Source organism: Trachurus trachurus (genome assembly GCF_905171665.1).
Source record: "Trachurus trachurus genome assembly, chromosome: 20".
Lineage (NCBI taxonomy): Eukaryota > Metazoa > Chordata > Actinopteri > Carangiformes > Carangidae > Trachurus > Trachurus trachurus.
This window is the reverse complement of record NC_139911.1, coordinates 13447673-13462562: the sequence shown is the minus strand read 5'-3', so window position 1 is coordinate 13462562 and position 14890 is coordinate 13447673. Positions and strand designations below refer to the sequence as shown.

Genomic DNA, 14890 nt, shown 5'->3' with positions numbered 1-14890 from the left:
TAGTGGGTGTTTTTCCCTTAACCATGGCGACCAGGAACCACAGATGAATTCCAGTGGTCTGCACAAAAAAACACACAAAGGATGCCATTTCAGTGCATATAGGCCTACTGTGGACTGTATATTGTCTGTAATGGTATAGAACAGACAGAACAGTTTGGGTGTTTTAGAGTGGGAAACTTTGGGGAGCAATAAAAAACACCTATGATAATAAAAGAAAGGAACTGAATGGGCACATGCTTTTACTGCCTTTAGCTACTGTTAGTGGAGAATGTATTAATGTATATTTACTTTTGTAGCATTGGCCCCTTTATAAAAAACAATAACTGTATGTTATTGGTTTTTATAGTTAATGAATTGTGGACAGTTTGAGAAATTAGAGATTTCAGAAAAGATTTTAAAAAGCTTAAAAAATAAAAAAAGATGTGTGATTTAACTTTTTCTTTCTTCTCCCATTTATCATTTCACGTCTCAGATTTATCTCATCTTTGAGCGCCATGTCAATTACTATCCTAAACAGCGGACAAAACTTGGGGTCAGGGGTCACCCTGATCCAAAACTGAAATGCTTCTCATGCATTATGCAAACATCTACTACTACTACTACTAGGCCTACTACTACAACAATTAAAACAGTCTCAGGGACTACTTTTTTCCAAAACAAGGATTTTGACACAAGTATATCCAGTTTTTGCATTAGTGCATCTCCTTCCATGGATGCATATAACAAATGAACATATGACAAACAAAGTCAAGCATTTAGAAAATGTTTTTTTTTATTATTATTTGGAGGGACAGGCTGTCAAAATGGCTTAGATGAAAGAAACTGTTTTTGAACAGCAGGTTAAAGTGTGAATATGTAAAAAATAAAGCAGCTTTGTTTGCTCTGCAGGACCATTCAAGCAGAAATATGTACAACACAAAAGGCAAAAAAGTAAGACACGTTCTTTGAAAATAAAATAAAATAAAAAAAGCTGTACTGTAATACATTACATTGATAAACACTCACTGTTGCCATTTCTTCATGAGAATTGATGTTTTATACAAGAGAAACAAATGTTTGCTTGCAAAAATCAGTGGCCTCTTCATGGCATAAGAACATATATTGGATGGATTTCAAAATAATTAAAAAGGCAAAAAGCGAATAATACGGTACATTTCCGATGTGCACTCCGCACTTTTCAAAGTATACAATTAATTAGAACAAGTTTTAACAAACAGGACCTGCATGCATAATTTCTAAAGGGTCCAGAAAGGCTGTTGAAACAGTTGTAGAAAGGGTGAGATATGTACATCAACTCTCTAGTGTCCCTCAACACAGGTGACAGCACAATCACCTTTGAAAGGTCTTGTCCTGTAATTAATGAGGCAACTCTTCGATTTACAGGGTTTGTGTGTGTGATAAAAATTGTATAATATATGCAGTTTTTATCCACAAATCCCTTTTACATGTGTACTTTATAACATGTTGTAACCCAAGTCACAGACTTCCAAAAAATTCAGAGTACAATCAAATTGATCTTTTTCAATTAACTCGGTTTTAGTGGCATTTCGCTAAGATATCTAACCATAAGACTGCCTATTAAAAATACTTCAGAATGCTAGAGAGCAATAACCTTCATAAGTATACATTTCTCTATAATTCATATATTACAAAGGTTGTCCCAGATTGAAAATTACTCATTTTGCTTTCTTAATAATAAAATATTCAATTTGTCAGTGATTAGAATTCTTTTGTCAACCTACATAAATTAGTTACAAAATATTAGTGTAATTTTCTATGGTTACATTACAGGCAGCAATACAATAGACCCATAATTTAGTTTCAGTGATTAGGGAGATTCCACAGTTTTCAGTCCCAAAGCTTAAATGGAAGCACTGTACACACACCGTCGGCAGGCATGGCTCCCCTGATAAGCAGGCACATCCAGTAAACTTCACAACAGCCCATTTTATTGCCAAAATGTCTTAAATTAAATAACTAAGGAAATAATGACATAATAAGTTACCAAAAAAAAAAGTTAGATGTATATGAGAATAGACATTAAATACTTTCCGATGGACTTGTGGTCCCGTTTCCCATAACAATGTCTAAACGTGATATGGAAAAAAGGAAGGAAGATTGCACTTTCTGGTGAAAAATATCAAACCACAGTGCTTGTTGAGTGAAAGTAGGCGTTATCTGAAATAAATAAAATTAATCATAAAAGGAAATAATTTAAAACAAAAGTAATAAAGATAATACAGCTACAGATTTTAATGGTATGAGCCATTATTTGTAGATACCCAGCTCATAAATAAGAAACTCCATAATTTAGCGTTCAACTGTTGAATTGACCCCATACAACCAAAACAATGCCTATTCATACATAACTATTTTCACAGATAAAGTGCTGATCGAGGAGCTTTTAGAGGGATTTTTTTTTTGTTATTTGTACCATAGAAGACCCTTGGGAGAGATCTTGAGGAGAGAGAGTCCACTAGCTTCAGGATACAACACAAGGAGGACCCCACCTACTCAAGTCATCTGGGTGTAAAGCCCGAAGGGAGGACATGAACAGGACTCTGTTGTGATTTGACTCGGGTTTCATATGAAGGCCATCACAGCAATGGTCACCATACATTGCCTCCAAAAGCTAGAAAGCTAGAAAAAAATCCCTGAGGTGCACATTCAGCTGTGTTGAGATACCCAACCCGGCCCCATTAAAAGTTGATTTCCTATTTAGCATATCGGTTGGTGATCTTAGTTTGGTTAAAAGAGCTTTCTTAGGAATTGAGAGCCATCATTGGTTGTTTTTTTTGTTTTTTTTGTGTGGGCCTGGTCAAATTGATCTCTGTTCAGTATCTTCTCACTTTTAACACTAGCTGCCATCTCACACAGCATTAATCCCAAACTGCTTTGCTAACATTTTGAAGGCAAGTCTGGAATTCAAACATTTATTAGGCAAGAGGGAAATCACAGCTTCCTCTGAAATCAAACGCGTCGACATTGATGTCTTATGTGCATGTTCAGTCTCCTCCCAAACTCCTGTTTTTTTTTTCCTTGCACTTGTCCAAAGATTTTCACGTTTTGTCAAACTTTCACAGACTCCATCACAGACAATTTCATGGCTTCCTCCAACAGCTGATTGTCTGTAAATGTGGCGGGGGGTTCTGGGACGGACTCTGAAAGGCCGATCAGCGACTCCAGGAGGCAGGTCCCGGGGTCGCTGGCCGCGGGGAAGCTGGGGTAACTAGGCAACTGAAACTGAAAAAAGTTGTCCATGTGTTCGTACTCCTTGAGGGAGTTGTAGAGCGAGCTGGAGCCCAAGCACGGGAAGCCGTCGAAGAACTCCAGGTCCGACTCCGAGGAGAGGCTCAGGTCCATGTTGTAGCTCGCCGAGCGGTCGATGGTGGGCGAGGGCGTGTGCGGCACGCTGCTGCTGTGGAACAGGGCGTTTCCCTGGTTGGCGTTCTCGTCCAAAAGTTCTGAAATGGCTGTCGCTCGATTGTCTGTGTGGTCGGCCGTGGAGTCCAACAGCGCGGCGTCGATGTTGTCGTTCTCGTCGGCGAAGTCCACCATGCTAAAGCTGCTAAAAGTCTCTGTGGACGGCTGATGCTGCTGCTCTTGCCGTTGGTCCGGGAAGCAAACGTCTCTACCGTTCTTATCCCCGCTGCTTCTCGAGCAGTTCTCCGCGTCGTTGAAACTGAGGATGCGGCTCAGGCCCTTCTCGTCCACGTCCAGCTGAGTCCGGTGCTCGCACGGGCTCTCGCCTGCCTCCGAGTCCTCGCTCTGACCCGAGGAGTCCGATAAGTCCGTCATGTCGCTGCTGCAGCTGTTCTCTCCGGCCGTCGCCAGTTCCGAGCTGAAGGGGAAGGAGGGCACCGCCGTCGCGTTGTTGTCCTCCTCCTCCGTGCTCGACTGCTCCTCCAGCCGCTTCTCCAGCTCCAGCTTCATGATCGTGTGGATGTAATGCGTCTGTACCCTGGTGGAGTTGAACTCGATACGGCCCTCTGTGTTTCCGCAGCCGTCCTTCGTGCAGCCGCATGGGAAAGAGGAATGATCCATCTGTAAGAAGCAGGGGAAAGAGTCAAATGCATGTAACGTAACCCCCCCCTCAGCTGTATTTTGTTTGGGTGTTGCGATTATTGACTCTCTAAATCCAACTGAGCATATGCTGTAGTTTTAGGGGGATTTTCAGCTCCTACCTGACATTTGATGCCTGCGAGGCTGCAGCTACACGTCTCGGGCTCGCAAAAGCCCTGGCAGTCGCAACCGCAGTTCTCCCTGGAGATCCTCAGCTCGTGCAGCTGCCTCTTCTCCTCCTTGTCGATCTTCTTCACGCCAGCTGCTTTGAGCAGCGCGTAGCGGCGCTTAGACGGATAAGGCTGGAGGAAAGAGCCTTCGTCCAGGTTGGCTACGTTGATTTCGATGTCCTGCTCGGGGATGTCGTCCACCGTCAGCCGCTCCGCCTCCTCGCTGTCCTGGGTTCCATTCTTTGTCAGCTGTAGAGAAACAAAAGGATTTTAATTTGTTGCATAGGAAAACACGTGGATTTTAAAAGCTCACAAGTGTCTCGGCGAGTTTTTCTCACCTTCAGTTTAAGAGCTTCCAGCTTCTCCTCCCTGAGTCTGTTGAGGAATTTTTCCCGGCGTAGAAGCCGCTGCTCCACGGCGAACTCCGCCAGCGTGTACGTGCGGAGCGCGCTGTGGCGCTGCATCATGCCGAGGGTGCATCCTCCGCGACTGGGAACGCTGGTGAAGCCTTGGCACCGAGGGAAGAAGAACACCGTCACCTGGTCAAAGGTCACGTTGCCCCGCCGTGGCCTCTTGGCTTTCTTAAGGATGGACGTTGCTGTGGACAGAAGAGAAGCAGCAGACTTAGAAACAGATGGTACGTCTTCTACACTGCAACAGCTGCTGTTATGTGCCACTAGAGGGCACAACAACCCATCACATGGACTCCTCTGATATGTGCAAACACTGCTGAACAGCCTGTAAAAGGACACCCTTCTGATTCATTGCCCTAGTCCTCAACCAAGCCTTATCATGTACCCAATTAAATAACAGTGCTAACAGGAGGCCAGCACACTTACATCCTGTAAAGTGAAACCTAAACTCACAAGAATCCTTCCAGCTTTGTTTCTTGTCCTACTGTGCAACACACACACACATACACACACAAAAAAACACCCAGCACAGGAATTTCCCTTTGGTGACCAGCACAGTGGAGGAAGCAGAACTGCCAGGATCACAAACCAAGGAGAGTAAAGGCTGGAGGCTTCCGGATGGGGTGGAGGGTGGAAGCAGAGCTCTCAGGACAGGAATAAAAACAGCCCACCCTGAATCTCACTGACCAGCTGACAATCCCCACAAAAGGCTCAGTAACTGACACAAGTCAAAGGTCCTTTCTCTGTTAGAAACATTCAGCGCCGACAGCAACCAGCCATCTTTCTACATCCAGACAAATACAATAAAACCATATGGGAATCAAAGTGGAACCATATGTGGGAACAAGCCCAACAATTATTTAAGCTTTATTATAAATTCCACTTCCTCAGCCCAGGAATATTCACCAAGCCTTTTGAGCTTCACTTACAGACAAGCAACTTTTTCCTCCATTTAAGCCGCCAGAGCCAATGTTTCTTTTTTTTTCTCCAAGTGTGTGTGTGAGCATAAAAAACGATGATAATACTCAACATGTGTTGAGCATTACCTTTATTATGAGGTGGGAAACTGCTTGTAGATTCCCATTTTCTCAGCCAACGCAAGTCAAACCGGGAAAATGCGAGTAGTAGTGGTGCTAATGGAAGCTCTGAGGGAGGAAAAAAAAGGCCACAGCGGCCTCACTGTGTCTCTAATCTGCCGCTAGGGGTGGCGCTGATGAAATAAACTGCCAGGTTCGGCTACACATCCATCAAATCCAGTCAGGCTTACAACACCTGCGCAAGACAAATGACACTTTCTCCACCGCCTCTAAATGGGAATCGCTTTGCTGGCTGTTTTTACCCCTTCAGTTTACAATAGCAAACAACTTTGCATCCAACACAAACACTGGATTATTATAGTCCACCCAAGCTGCTCTTCTAGATGTGTCTGCGTGCCTTCTTTTCTTGATTGTCCCACCGCCCTTCCTTTTTTTTTTTTTTTTTTTTTTATCCCTTCACTCAGCCTTTTTCAGCACCTGTGCTGGGTGCATGCCCGGGCTTCAGACAAGGCTCTGTGTGTTCCCAGCCTTGGCAACCGGCCACGCTTCTCTTCCTGGCGCCCTGCCCCACCATCCTGGAAACCTCACCACTGTTTGCCCTTCTTCTCCCCCCCTTACACTATACAATCCCTCTCCGACCAACGAACCGAACCCCCCCCCCACTCCGCCACTTTCCCTAAAGGCCCAGCAGACGCACCCGGGTCCAGACAGAGACACCCTGAAGCCGCTCAAAGCCGCATCTCTCGCAGACAGGTGAGGCTCTGTCTGACTGCGAGGCTCTGGGAAGAAGGTGGAGATGGAGCCAAGGTGAGCAGCCACTGCATAATGCGATTAGCCATTTTGCAGCTTTAGGGCATGAAATCAAAAGGGGTATTCATTGCAGAAGTCTGAAATCATTTCTGTGAAGTGTTTCATGGGCTGCCAGCTGCCTAAATTCCTTAATCCACCCCCCCCACACCATCACCACCACCACCACCACCACCCCTTCCTAGTTTTTATGGGTTTGTTATCAGAGCCTCTGTAGAGCAGTAAAGACAAGGCGAGAGAACACATTAGGTATATACCATCAGCTCTTTCTATGATTTAGTGCTGCTGGAAGAGGACACTTACTGTTGAAATTTGTTGCCGGGGAGCTGGGGTTGCTGGGAGTGGAATCCAGGGTGTCCGAGTAGCAGCTCTCCCCCTCCGAGTCCCAGCCGGAGCAGGCAGAGGAGAGGGAGGAGGGCGAGGGCGAGGAGTAGCATGGGTCCTCATCCACCTCCTCAAACTTCCTCTTGAGAAGCCCACTCATGGCGTTAGTGTGAACAATCTGCAGGAGGGGGGAGCAGAGCAGAGGGAGGGGTTATTAGGCTATTAGCCAATAATTCATACTTCATTTAACATCTTTGATCACTGATTTGTCTCCCGAGCAAAATAAATCAACATTGTAAGTTGCACCGAAGCGATTGTGCACACGCAGGCTTTTTTTTTTTTTTTTGCAGTGTTACTGGCACAAGCCGGGTCCTGTGCTCGGCCATGTGAGACCACATGCATCCCAACCTCTCGCTGCACTCAGCTGAGAGTGGGAGTTCACCATGGCACAGGAAGCAATCAATCAGGCCTATTCACACAAGTCAACAATTACTGGACCCTACCACCCTCTCCTTCAAATCCCATCAGCTCAGCAAACGCATTGATTAGATAAAGGACGGAGCAAAAAAGGTGACCTCCCGATCATCGAAGCACAGAGATGTTTCATTTCACTTCTTCCCCTCAAGGCAGCCGACGGCAGGCCAAAGCCAGGGCAATTAGCCACTTATCCCGTTTTAATGTGTTCGCATGGCCGTCACGGGTAGATATGTACAGCTATGCATAGTCGGGATGTTTTGCGATGCATCCCCTGAATGCATTCTTTCAGTGCACCCGCCGCGAGAGGGGCTGCTGGTTCAGCGGTAAAAACAATCAATCCCTTGAGAGACAGACAGGAAGACAGGCACAGGCCGACGAAAACGATGATCACCAGTTAAAGCTCTTGAGGAGAGGGAATGCCAGTTAGCCTCTAATATCCAAAGACGTTGCCAAATATCTGTGAAAGCCCCTCCATGTACGAGCTTTGTTGATATCTTTAAATCTTATTTTAGACAAGGAATAATACCCTTGAAGCTCTACTAAACTAAATCAGCCTCCCGTCTCCTTGGTTTGTTCCAGGGAAAGGAAAAAAAAAAAAAAGAAGAACAGAAACCTCTGACATGAAACATTTACATGTTGAATGGGAACGAAGGTTTACTGGTGGTGTGTTTTATGGTTATGGGGCATAAATGCATCACACAGCTCTGACAAATAACAGGCAGCGCTCTTTGTGACTTCTGGGAAGTGCGAGGCGATGGCGACTACAAGACAAGACAGGTCATCAGCAGCGCAGACTGTGGCTGAGCTCCTGCTAACTTAAACAAGGAGGGACGGAGGGGTGGAGGGAGGAAGGAAGTGAGGGGAGAGGGAAGACATGACTGGGCTCTACTCCAGCTTAGACACTCCCTACAATGATGTGGAATGGGAAAGGAGGGTTTTTTTGTTTTTTTACTTCACCCGTAAAGAGATCATTTCACCATCAAACTGTTTACTGTCTTCAGAGTCTGAGCCAAATCACTTACAGCTGCTGCAGCTTGAGCGGGTTATGTATGCACTTCAATTTTTGGTTATTTTTAGCCGTGTTTGTTCAAATATTTGCGCTGTAACACCTATAATTTTGTCAAGATTGTTCAGCTTGTCAGAGGTCGAATTTGCACTCTTTTTCTGGATGATTACAGTGGAAGGGATTTTCGAATTTGCATTAAACCAAGTTAAACTGATGATCCACACATGTCAAGTATCAGACCTGGCAGGTGATGCTAACCCGTCTCCATCACTCCTTAGCAGGAAAACTAAATCAAAAGGTAGAACAGGTGCAAGATCATCCAATGATTTTAGAGCATGTGTGACCTGCACGCTTCATTTGTCTTATCAGCGTGTTATGCAAGTGTTGCATTCATAGAGGAGAGGGGTGGAAAAAAAGCAAGCATGCAAGGAAGGGGTCATTTTCTACATGCAACAGGGAGCAATTATGCAAAACCGGTCCTCCCTTTGACAAGGATAAAGGAGAAGTCAGAATCAAGGGCAAGAGGCTGACACCTTTGTACAGGCGGTGGGGGCAGCTCTGCAGCTGTATGGGGAGTTATTGTTATTGCTGCAGTCAGATATTGTTGTCCCCAGTGCACATATGATGAATGAATCACCTTGCAATAGGTCAAGCTGGCCCGTAAACCGTCTCTGCAACAGAACAAAAAGGCTTCCATCGGCACGGCGGCCGGCCACCTCGGCGCTTGCGTGTGTTTCACCGATGAGAAAAAGCAGCCGCTTAATTCCCATCTATCAGCTTACTCGAGCAGGAAATAATCTCCAAATGCCGTTCGCGGCTACTAATATCATCACATCATGGGATTTGCCTTGAAACTGTTTAGAAACACCTGGGCGCAGCATCTGTTGCTTTCGTGTTCACTTATCAGACAACATGTGTGCTTCAAACACAACACGGCACAGTGTACATATCGGCGTGCGAGGGGAGAGGAGCACACATGGGTTCACCTTACATTTTTGCCATCAACCCCCCCTCTCCTTCAATTCCTTGTAAAAAAAAATGAAAACAAAGCTGTGAGGCATCCTCAAGGGAGTGCATAGCGCCAGCTAAGCAAAGTCTTTTTAATTAAAAGCTGCAGTGAGGCAGAAGGGGGGAGGAGGGGGGAGAGGTGGGGGCAGTGGTGTCAGAACTGGGTCATTGTCTCTTGACTGCAGTCTACCTGACACATTGATTTGTTAATCCTGTTCAACGGGCAGAAACAATGGCGAGAGGTTAATCCTGGCAAGGAGGACGGCTTGTAGTCAATCTGGAGCTTCTCAGCCTGCTCAGCCGCTTCACCCACAGAACAAGGCCAAGAGAGCAGGGAGAGCGGATGGAACAAGGGGCTGAGGGTAAAAAGACAACAATCGTGCAATGACTCATTTGCAAAAAGGGTGGAAGGGGAGGGAGAGGGGAAAAAGAGAGAGAGAGAGAGAACAAAGATAAAAGAGAAGAATTCAGAACTGGCTCCTCAAGAAAGCGCTGCCTGTGAATGTCTGCTGCTCCTAAATGGAGAATGGATGTGATCGGACAGCCGAGCCAGAGATGGGAGCACAGCATGTTTCCAACGTGCACTAAATTATGCATCACTGTCATTCCATCAACCGCACACACACACACACAGGCTGCAGATAAGGAACGCATCCGCTGAGGTGCTCCCCAGCCAGTTGTCACAGAGTTGGGGAAGATAAATCTGGAGTGAGGAGATTTGTCACCAGAAGCACTACACAGCTAAAGTCAGATGCATAACTATGTCAGTCGAATAACATTATCTTGATACATGCAGCTACAGGCTGTTAATACGACTTCAGAATCCCAATTCATTTCTATTTAATCTGCAGACAGCTCCTCCAGTCCTTATTACGGATTCTTGAATTATTTGAGCAGGATGTGCAAGACGGTAGGTTTAATCAATCACTTATTAAGACCATTTTGCAAAATAAGATGCTGCTGTGACATTACTCAACTTCTTTAGTTGATATAGCAGCTTTGCTTTAGGATTTAAATCCATGACTTCATCCTTATTTTCCCGTGTGACAAGAAGAACTGATATGCGCTGATAAAAAAAAAATGTTTCTACGTAATCCCGCATATGAAGAGACGTCAGTCAGCTTGCAGCCTGTTCCAAGTTAACTGCCCCCTTCTGCCCCCCCCCAGACCAACAGGACAAGTCACAGTTGACTTTGCCCCCTTTTGCAGCCGATATCAGCGAAAGGTGGGAGTGACAAGTTGCACTAATCTCCGCCAGCCGAGTGCATTTACATGGCACACTGACAAACCCAGTGCAGCGTCTGAATGACTGACTGAGTTGAGTGCTCATAAAATGTGATAATGATGAGCCTGGGAGTCAGTGTGTGTGGGAGCGTGTCTGGGCAGGCTTCCCTCTCCCCACCCCCCCACCACCCTCCTAGGCTTCAAGGTATTGCACCTCTCACTTCCAGCTCCGTCACTCCAGAAGACGGAGGTAATTGATCGGAGCCATCAAGGTGACAGTGAGCTGGATTCCAGCTCCGGCACACACAGCTGGGGGAAACACTGGCTGCTTTCTTTCGGCTCAGCTGTTCCTCAGAAGCGCTCCACCTGCTGGAACAAAGCAGGGAGAGCTCCTGTTTTCTCCTCTATGAGCCTGTTGTTCTCTCACCGAAAAGCAAAAAAGCCCAGAGCCCGGGCTGAGACTGTGCCACAGAAACATTCTGTTCCCCCTGCCTCGACCCGTGCTCGCGCTCGATTCCAAAAAGGAGAGGTAGTGGGAAGACGGAGGGAGAATCGTACAAAACAAATAAATAATGTCATGTCTCCAAGCCACAGGAATTCCATTCTGGCAGCGGCGCTCTCGCTGTAATAGCGGGGAGAAGAACACAGGCTCTATCTAACCCAGATGTGTTTTCTACTGCTAACCACTGGGAAGTCCTGCTCTCTCACAAGGCAGCAGAGCGAGCTACCTTTCCTTTCCTTCGCCCCCACCTGACACAGTATTAGCTTGCACGTGGACCTCACATGCCCTCAGCTGTCATTAATCTGTTATGCAGACCAAACCTGAATGGCCAGGTGATGCCTGCAGGAGTCAGGCTGCTCTATCTCTCTCTCCTATTTAGGTTACTTGACTTCAACCACTAAAAAAACAAAAAGACTTTCCTTTATAATTTCCAAGAAGTCTCGTCGTAGTTGCTATGCAGAAATGTTTGCATGAACCAGGAACTTGTGCGAGCTGAGGAAATCTCAAAGAAAGAATTCCTTTGCATTACAGTGTGCTGGCAGCAAACATGCAGCTTTGGGTGTGTGTGAGTGTGCATGTGTGTGTGTGGAAGAAGGGAGGGAGGAGGTGGTTTTAGGTTCAGGGGTCACGCTCCAGTCTGGGACACTTGCAGTATGGAATGCTGGGAGAGGACAAAGCAGATGGGAGCCCTCCACTGCTGTGTGGGACACTGCCGGCAGAGTCCTTGCAACACCCACCACCCCCTCCCCCTCTCCCTCCTCCTTCTACCCTGTCTCGGAGGACAAAAGTGTGGGGGGCCGTCCTGCGTGACCAAAATGAGACAGGCACAGACAACCTTGTCTGAACCCTGCACTAGTACTACTACTGCTATACTACTACTACTACTATTACTACTACTATTACTACTACTACTACTGCTGCTGCTGCTGCCGTCTTGTCTCCCAGCTGGGGAGACAGATACTAAAAGTGTGTGTGAGCTTCCTGAGGTTGTGAAATATACACTGCAGTGCACAGGAAGTGGCCATCCAGATTATCTATGCTGTGTCTAACAGCTGCAGGCACCACAAGGTTAGCTGAGTGCAGGATCATATGATGGGGAGGAGGGAGCCAGAGGGTGGTGGGGAGGGGGGTGGGGGGTACGGATGGTGTTGTCATGGTTGAAATTACTCCAAAATATTGCAGAGCAGATATCACAGAGCTTTTGATCAGTTTTCAATGCAGAAGGAGGTGAAAAACTAAAACAATCTGGTTAATTATTAGTAGCTATTTTATTTCTGGCAACTGGGGTGTAAAACGGGAAATGGTGTTTTATAAGCAGGAGATAAAGAGTTATTTGACATCCCTGCACCTTTCTTGGACATGCATGGCACATTAAAGACACAGCATCAAGTGCTGTGTTGGTTTCCTGTAAACAAAGGATCATTCAGCTTCTCTGTAGCCTAATTCCAGAAAACATGATTCCAAAAATGATCCGGGTGAGGTCGCGCTAGAGACGATTAAATTGATTCAGTCGCTTTATGAACAGCAGATACGGTCTGGAGCTCTAGAGAATAAAAGCCTCAGACAACAGTGTCATACCTGATTAAAAAATAAAAAAATATATAGATATATAAACATCAATAACAGCTTCTTCTGCCTGCCACATTCATATAAACTTCATGGATGCGTCACAATGGCTGATTATGATGAGTAGCCTATAGCCTACACACACACGTGCTGTTAAAGGGAATTTGTTGAAACAATGAAGGAGCTCACCTGGCCCCCTTACCTAAGCAATAAGGAATCAATCATCAATCAGGAATCAATGATTGGATCTGGGCTGAAGGTGCACCATCCCGTGGCCGGCCGGTGTCTCTCTCTGTCTCCCTCCGCCGCTGACCCGATCACTCCTGGTGATTAATGCTAATTGTAATGACAGCAGCCCTGTCAGCTGTGTGCGAGGATGTAGTTGCCTTCAGGAGTCGCTCTAGTTACAAGAGGCGCACCAGCACCGCTGAGGTGAACGAGAACAACTCCACACGGGGCTCAATACACAAAGCCGACCTCATCAACAGTTCAACACACACCGATCCCCTTCAAAAAACAAACACACACCAAAACCAGACAAATAAAAAAAAGCACCACACCGAAATGCACAACACAACGCTCCCGATGTGAGCTGCGAAGTTACTACAAATCAGCGATCGATAAATCAATAAGTGAATGAAGCGGGTTGTTGTTGGAATCTCGCCCAAATCAACAAATGAGCCATTTAAATTCTCCCGTTATCAGATCGCGATGATCACCTGTGTGTGTCTGTGTGTGTGTGTGAGCAGCTACACCCACGAAAAGAGCCAGTTGGACCGAAGTCACTCCAACGAGCAGCCGACCGTGTCAATATTTATACAATGAAGCGTCAAGTTGAGGGAACGCGACTCGATGTAAAGTGGTGTTTTCAAAGACACGCACAACATCTCACCTCTGATGCAGGATTTAAATACCTCGGATACACAAAGAAAAACACTCAAACTATTCAGTTTCCCTCCTCCGCTGAGGTTAAACCCATAAATTACGGTTGTTTCAATCAGCCAAGCAGCAGCAGCAGCAGCAGCAGCAGCAGCTGAAGTCCCCGGTTCTGATACTCACCACCACTTCAGGTATCCGATCACCATTAGTGACCAAACGGCGCCGGTGTGGGCGAAGAGGAGCCGATGGTGGAAGTAAATCCAAATGGCACGAAAGATAAAAAGATTAAAAAAAAAAAAAAAAAAGAGATACAGCGCTTTATCCCCGCATAGACGCACGGCGGCTCTCGGGCTCGCTATTGTCTGTGTGTGTCGCTGCCGCACGGGGCTCCGTACCGGCTGAAGCGCTTCCCTTGTCTGTAGCAGACTGCCGAGAAGCGCAGCCTTTTTCGTCAGTGGAAAACTCCCTCCTGGCGTCTGGTCTGACGCAGGCGGTGACACAGGGAGGCTGCCCACGCCGCTTCCTGCCCGTCCTCCCTGTTACTGTACCCGTAGCCTACTACCTGCATCACATACTACATGTACGCTCATCATCAGCCCTTTGTATTAACAGCGTGTGAGAATGAAAATGTTATATTATTAGATGTATGAGAAAATAATCATGATATGTGGTCACCATTGGGCTGCTGAGGGAGTGAGCCTCTGGTGGTGAGATAGTGAAAATATGTTGTATAGATAGATAGATAGATGGATACTTGGATCCTGTATCCAATAATAATAAGGGTTGAGAATTTTATTTTACACTCAGGGCTGGTGCTGACATTTTGGAGATATGTGGTTTCCACAGGAGATAGACTGGTTTGTACTGAAGTGATATTATTAAGAGCCAGAATTAAAATCTGAGATCAGCATCATCCCCCTATAAAAAGCTCTTATCATAACCTGAAAAGATTCTTTATCTATTTATGCGTTGAGCTGCGATGAGCCACCTGTATCCGCACATCCCTGTCCATATGAGCTAAGAGCAGCATCGAGGAGCTGTGTCACCACTGGACGAACAACACCATCTCTAAAACAGTGACGTAGGAGGTGCTGTAATGATGTCTGGTGTGGCTTATTTCCAGTCAAACAAAACACTGACTAAGCTCTATGAACGCTCTATGAGCTCGGTGACTCACTTTCTTTTTCAGGGAATCCAAAAGCGAAGTATGATTTCAGAGGAAACAACTGTCTTTACCATAACCTGACAATCATTAAAAAAAAAAACATTGTTGAGAAACAAATCCGTGTATAAACTTGCCAGCAAATGCCAGTGATGAAGACCATGAGATGTGGCTGAAAGGTCCAGAAAAAGCCACCAAATGGATACTAAATCATAATCTCTCTTCTCAGTTGCTATTCTGAGCACTGAAGTTG

At 46.0% G+C, this 14890-nt stretch overlaps 1 protein-coding gene across 1 annotated transcript; it reads right to left on the bottom strand.

The window, feature by feature from the left end:
* Nucleotides 1–754: 754 nt before the first annotated feature.
* Nucleotides 755–13898, bottom strand: csrnp1b (cysteine-serine-rich nuclear protein 1b). Its single transcript, XM_083995374.1, has 5 exons — nucleotides 13656–13898; nucleotides 6793–6991; nucleotides 4571–4830; nucleotides 4185–4481; nucleotides 755–4044 (listed from the first exon to the last, which is right to left on the bottom strand). The coding sequence occupies exons 2-5, from the start codon at nucleotides 6971–6973 to the stop codon at nucleotides 3070–3072; spliced, it is 1713 nt and encodes a 570-aa protein (XP_083851500.1). The 5' UTR covers nucleotides 6974–6991; nucleotides 13656–13898; the 3' UTR covers nucleotides 755–3069.
* Between the last annotated feature and the right edge of the window lie 992 nt (nucleotides 13899–14890).

Coding starts and splice junctions, on each gene's coding strand:
- csrnp1b (XM_083995374.1), bottom strand. CDS start 6,973: ATGAGTGGGCTTCTCAAGAGGAAGTTTGAGGAGGTGGATGAGGACCCA. Junction 4,482..4,570: donor TGGAAGCTCTTAAACTGAAG/GTGAGAAAAACT, acceptor GTTTCTCTACAG/CTGACAAAGAATGGAACCCA. Junction 4,045..4,184: donor TCGCAGGCATCAAATGTCAG/GTAGGAGCTGAA, acceptor TGCTTCTTACAG/ATGGATCATTCCTCTTTCCC.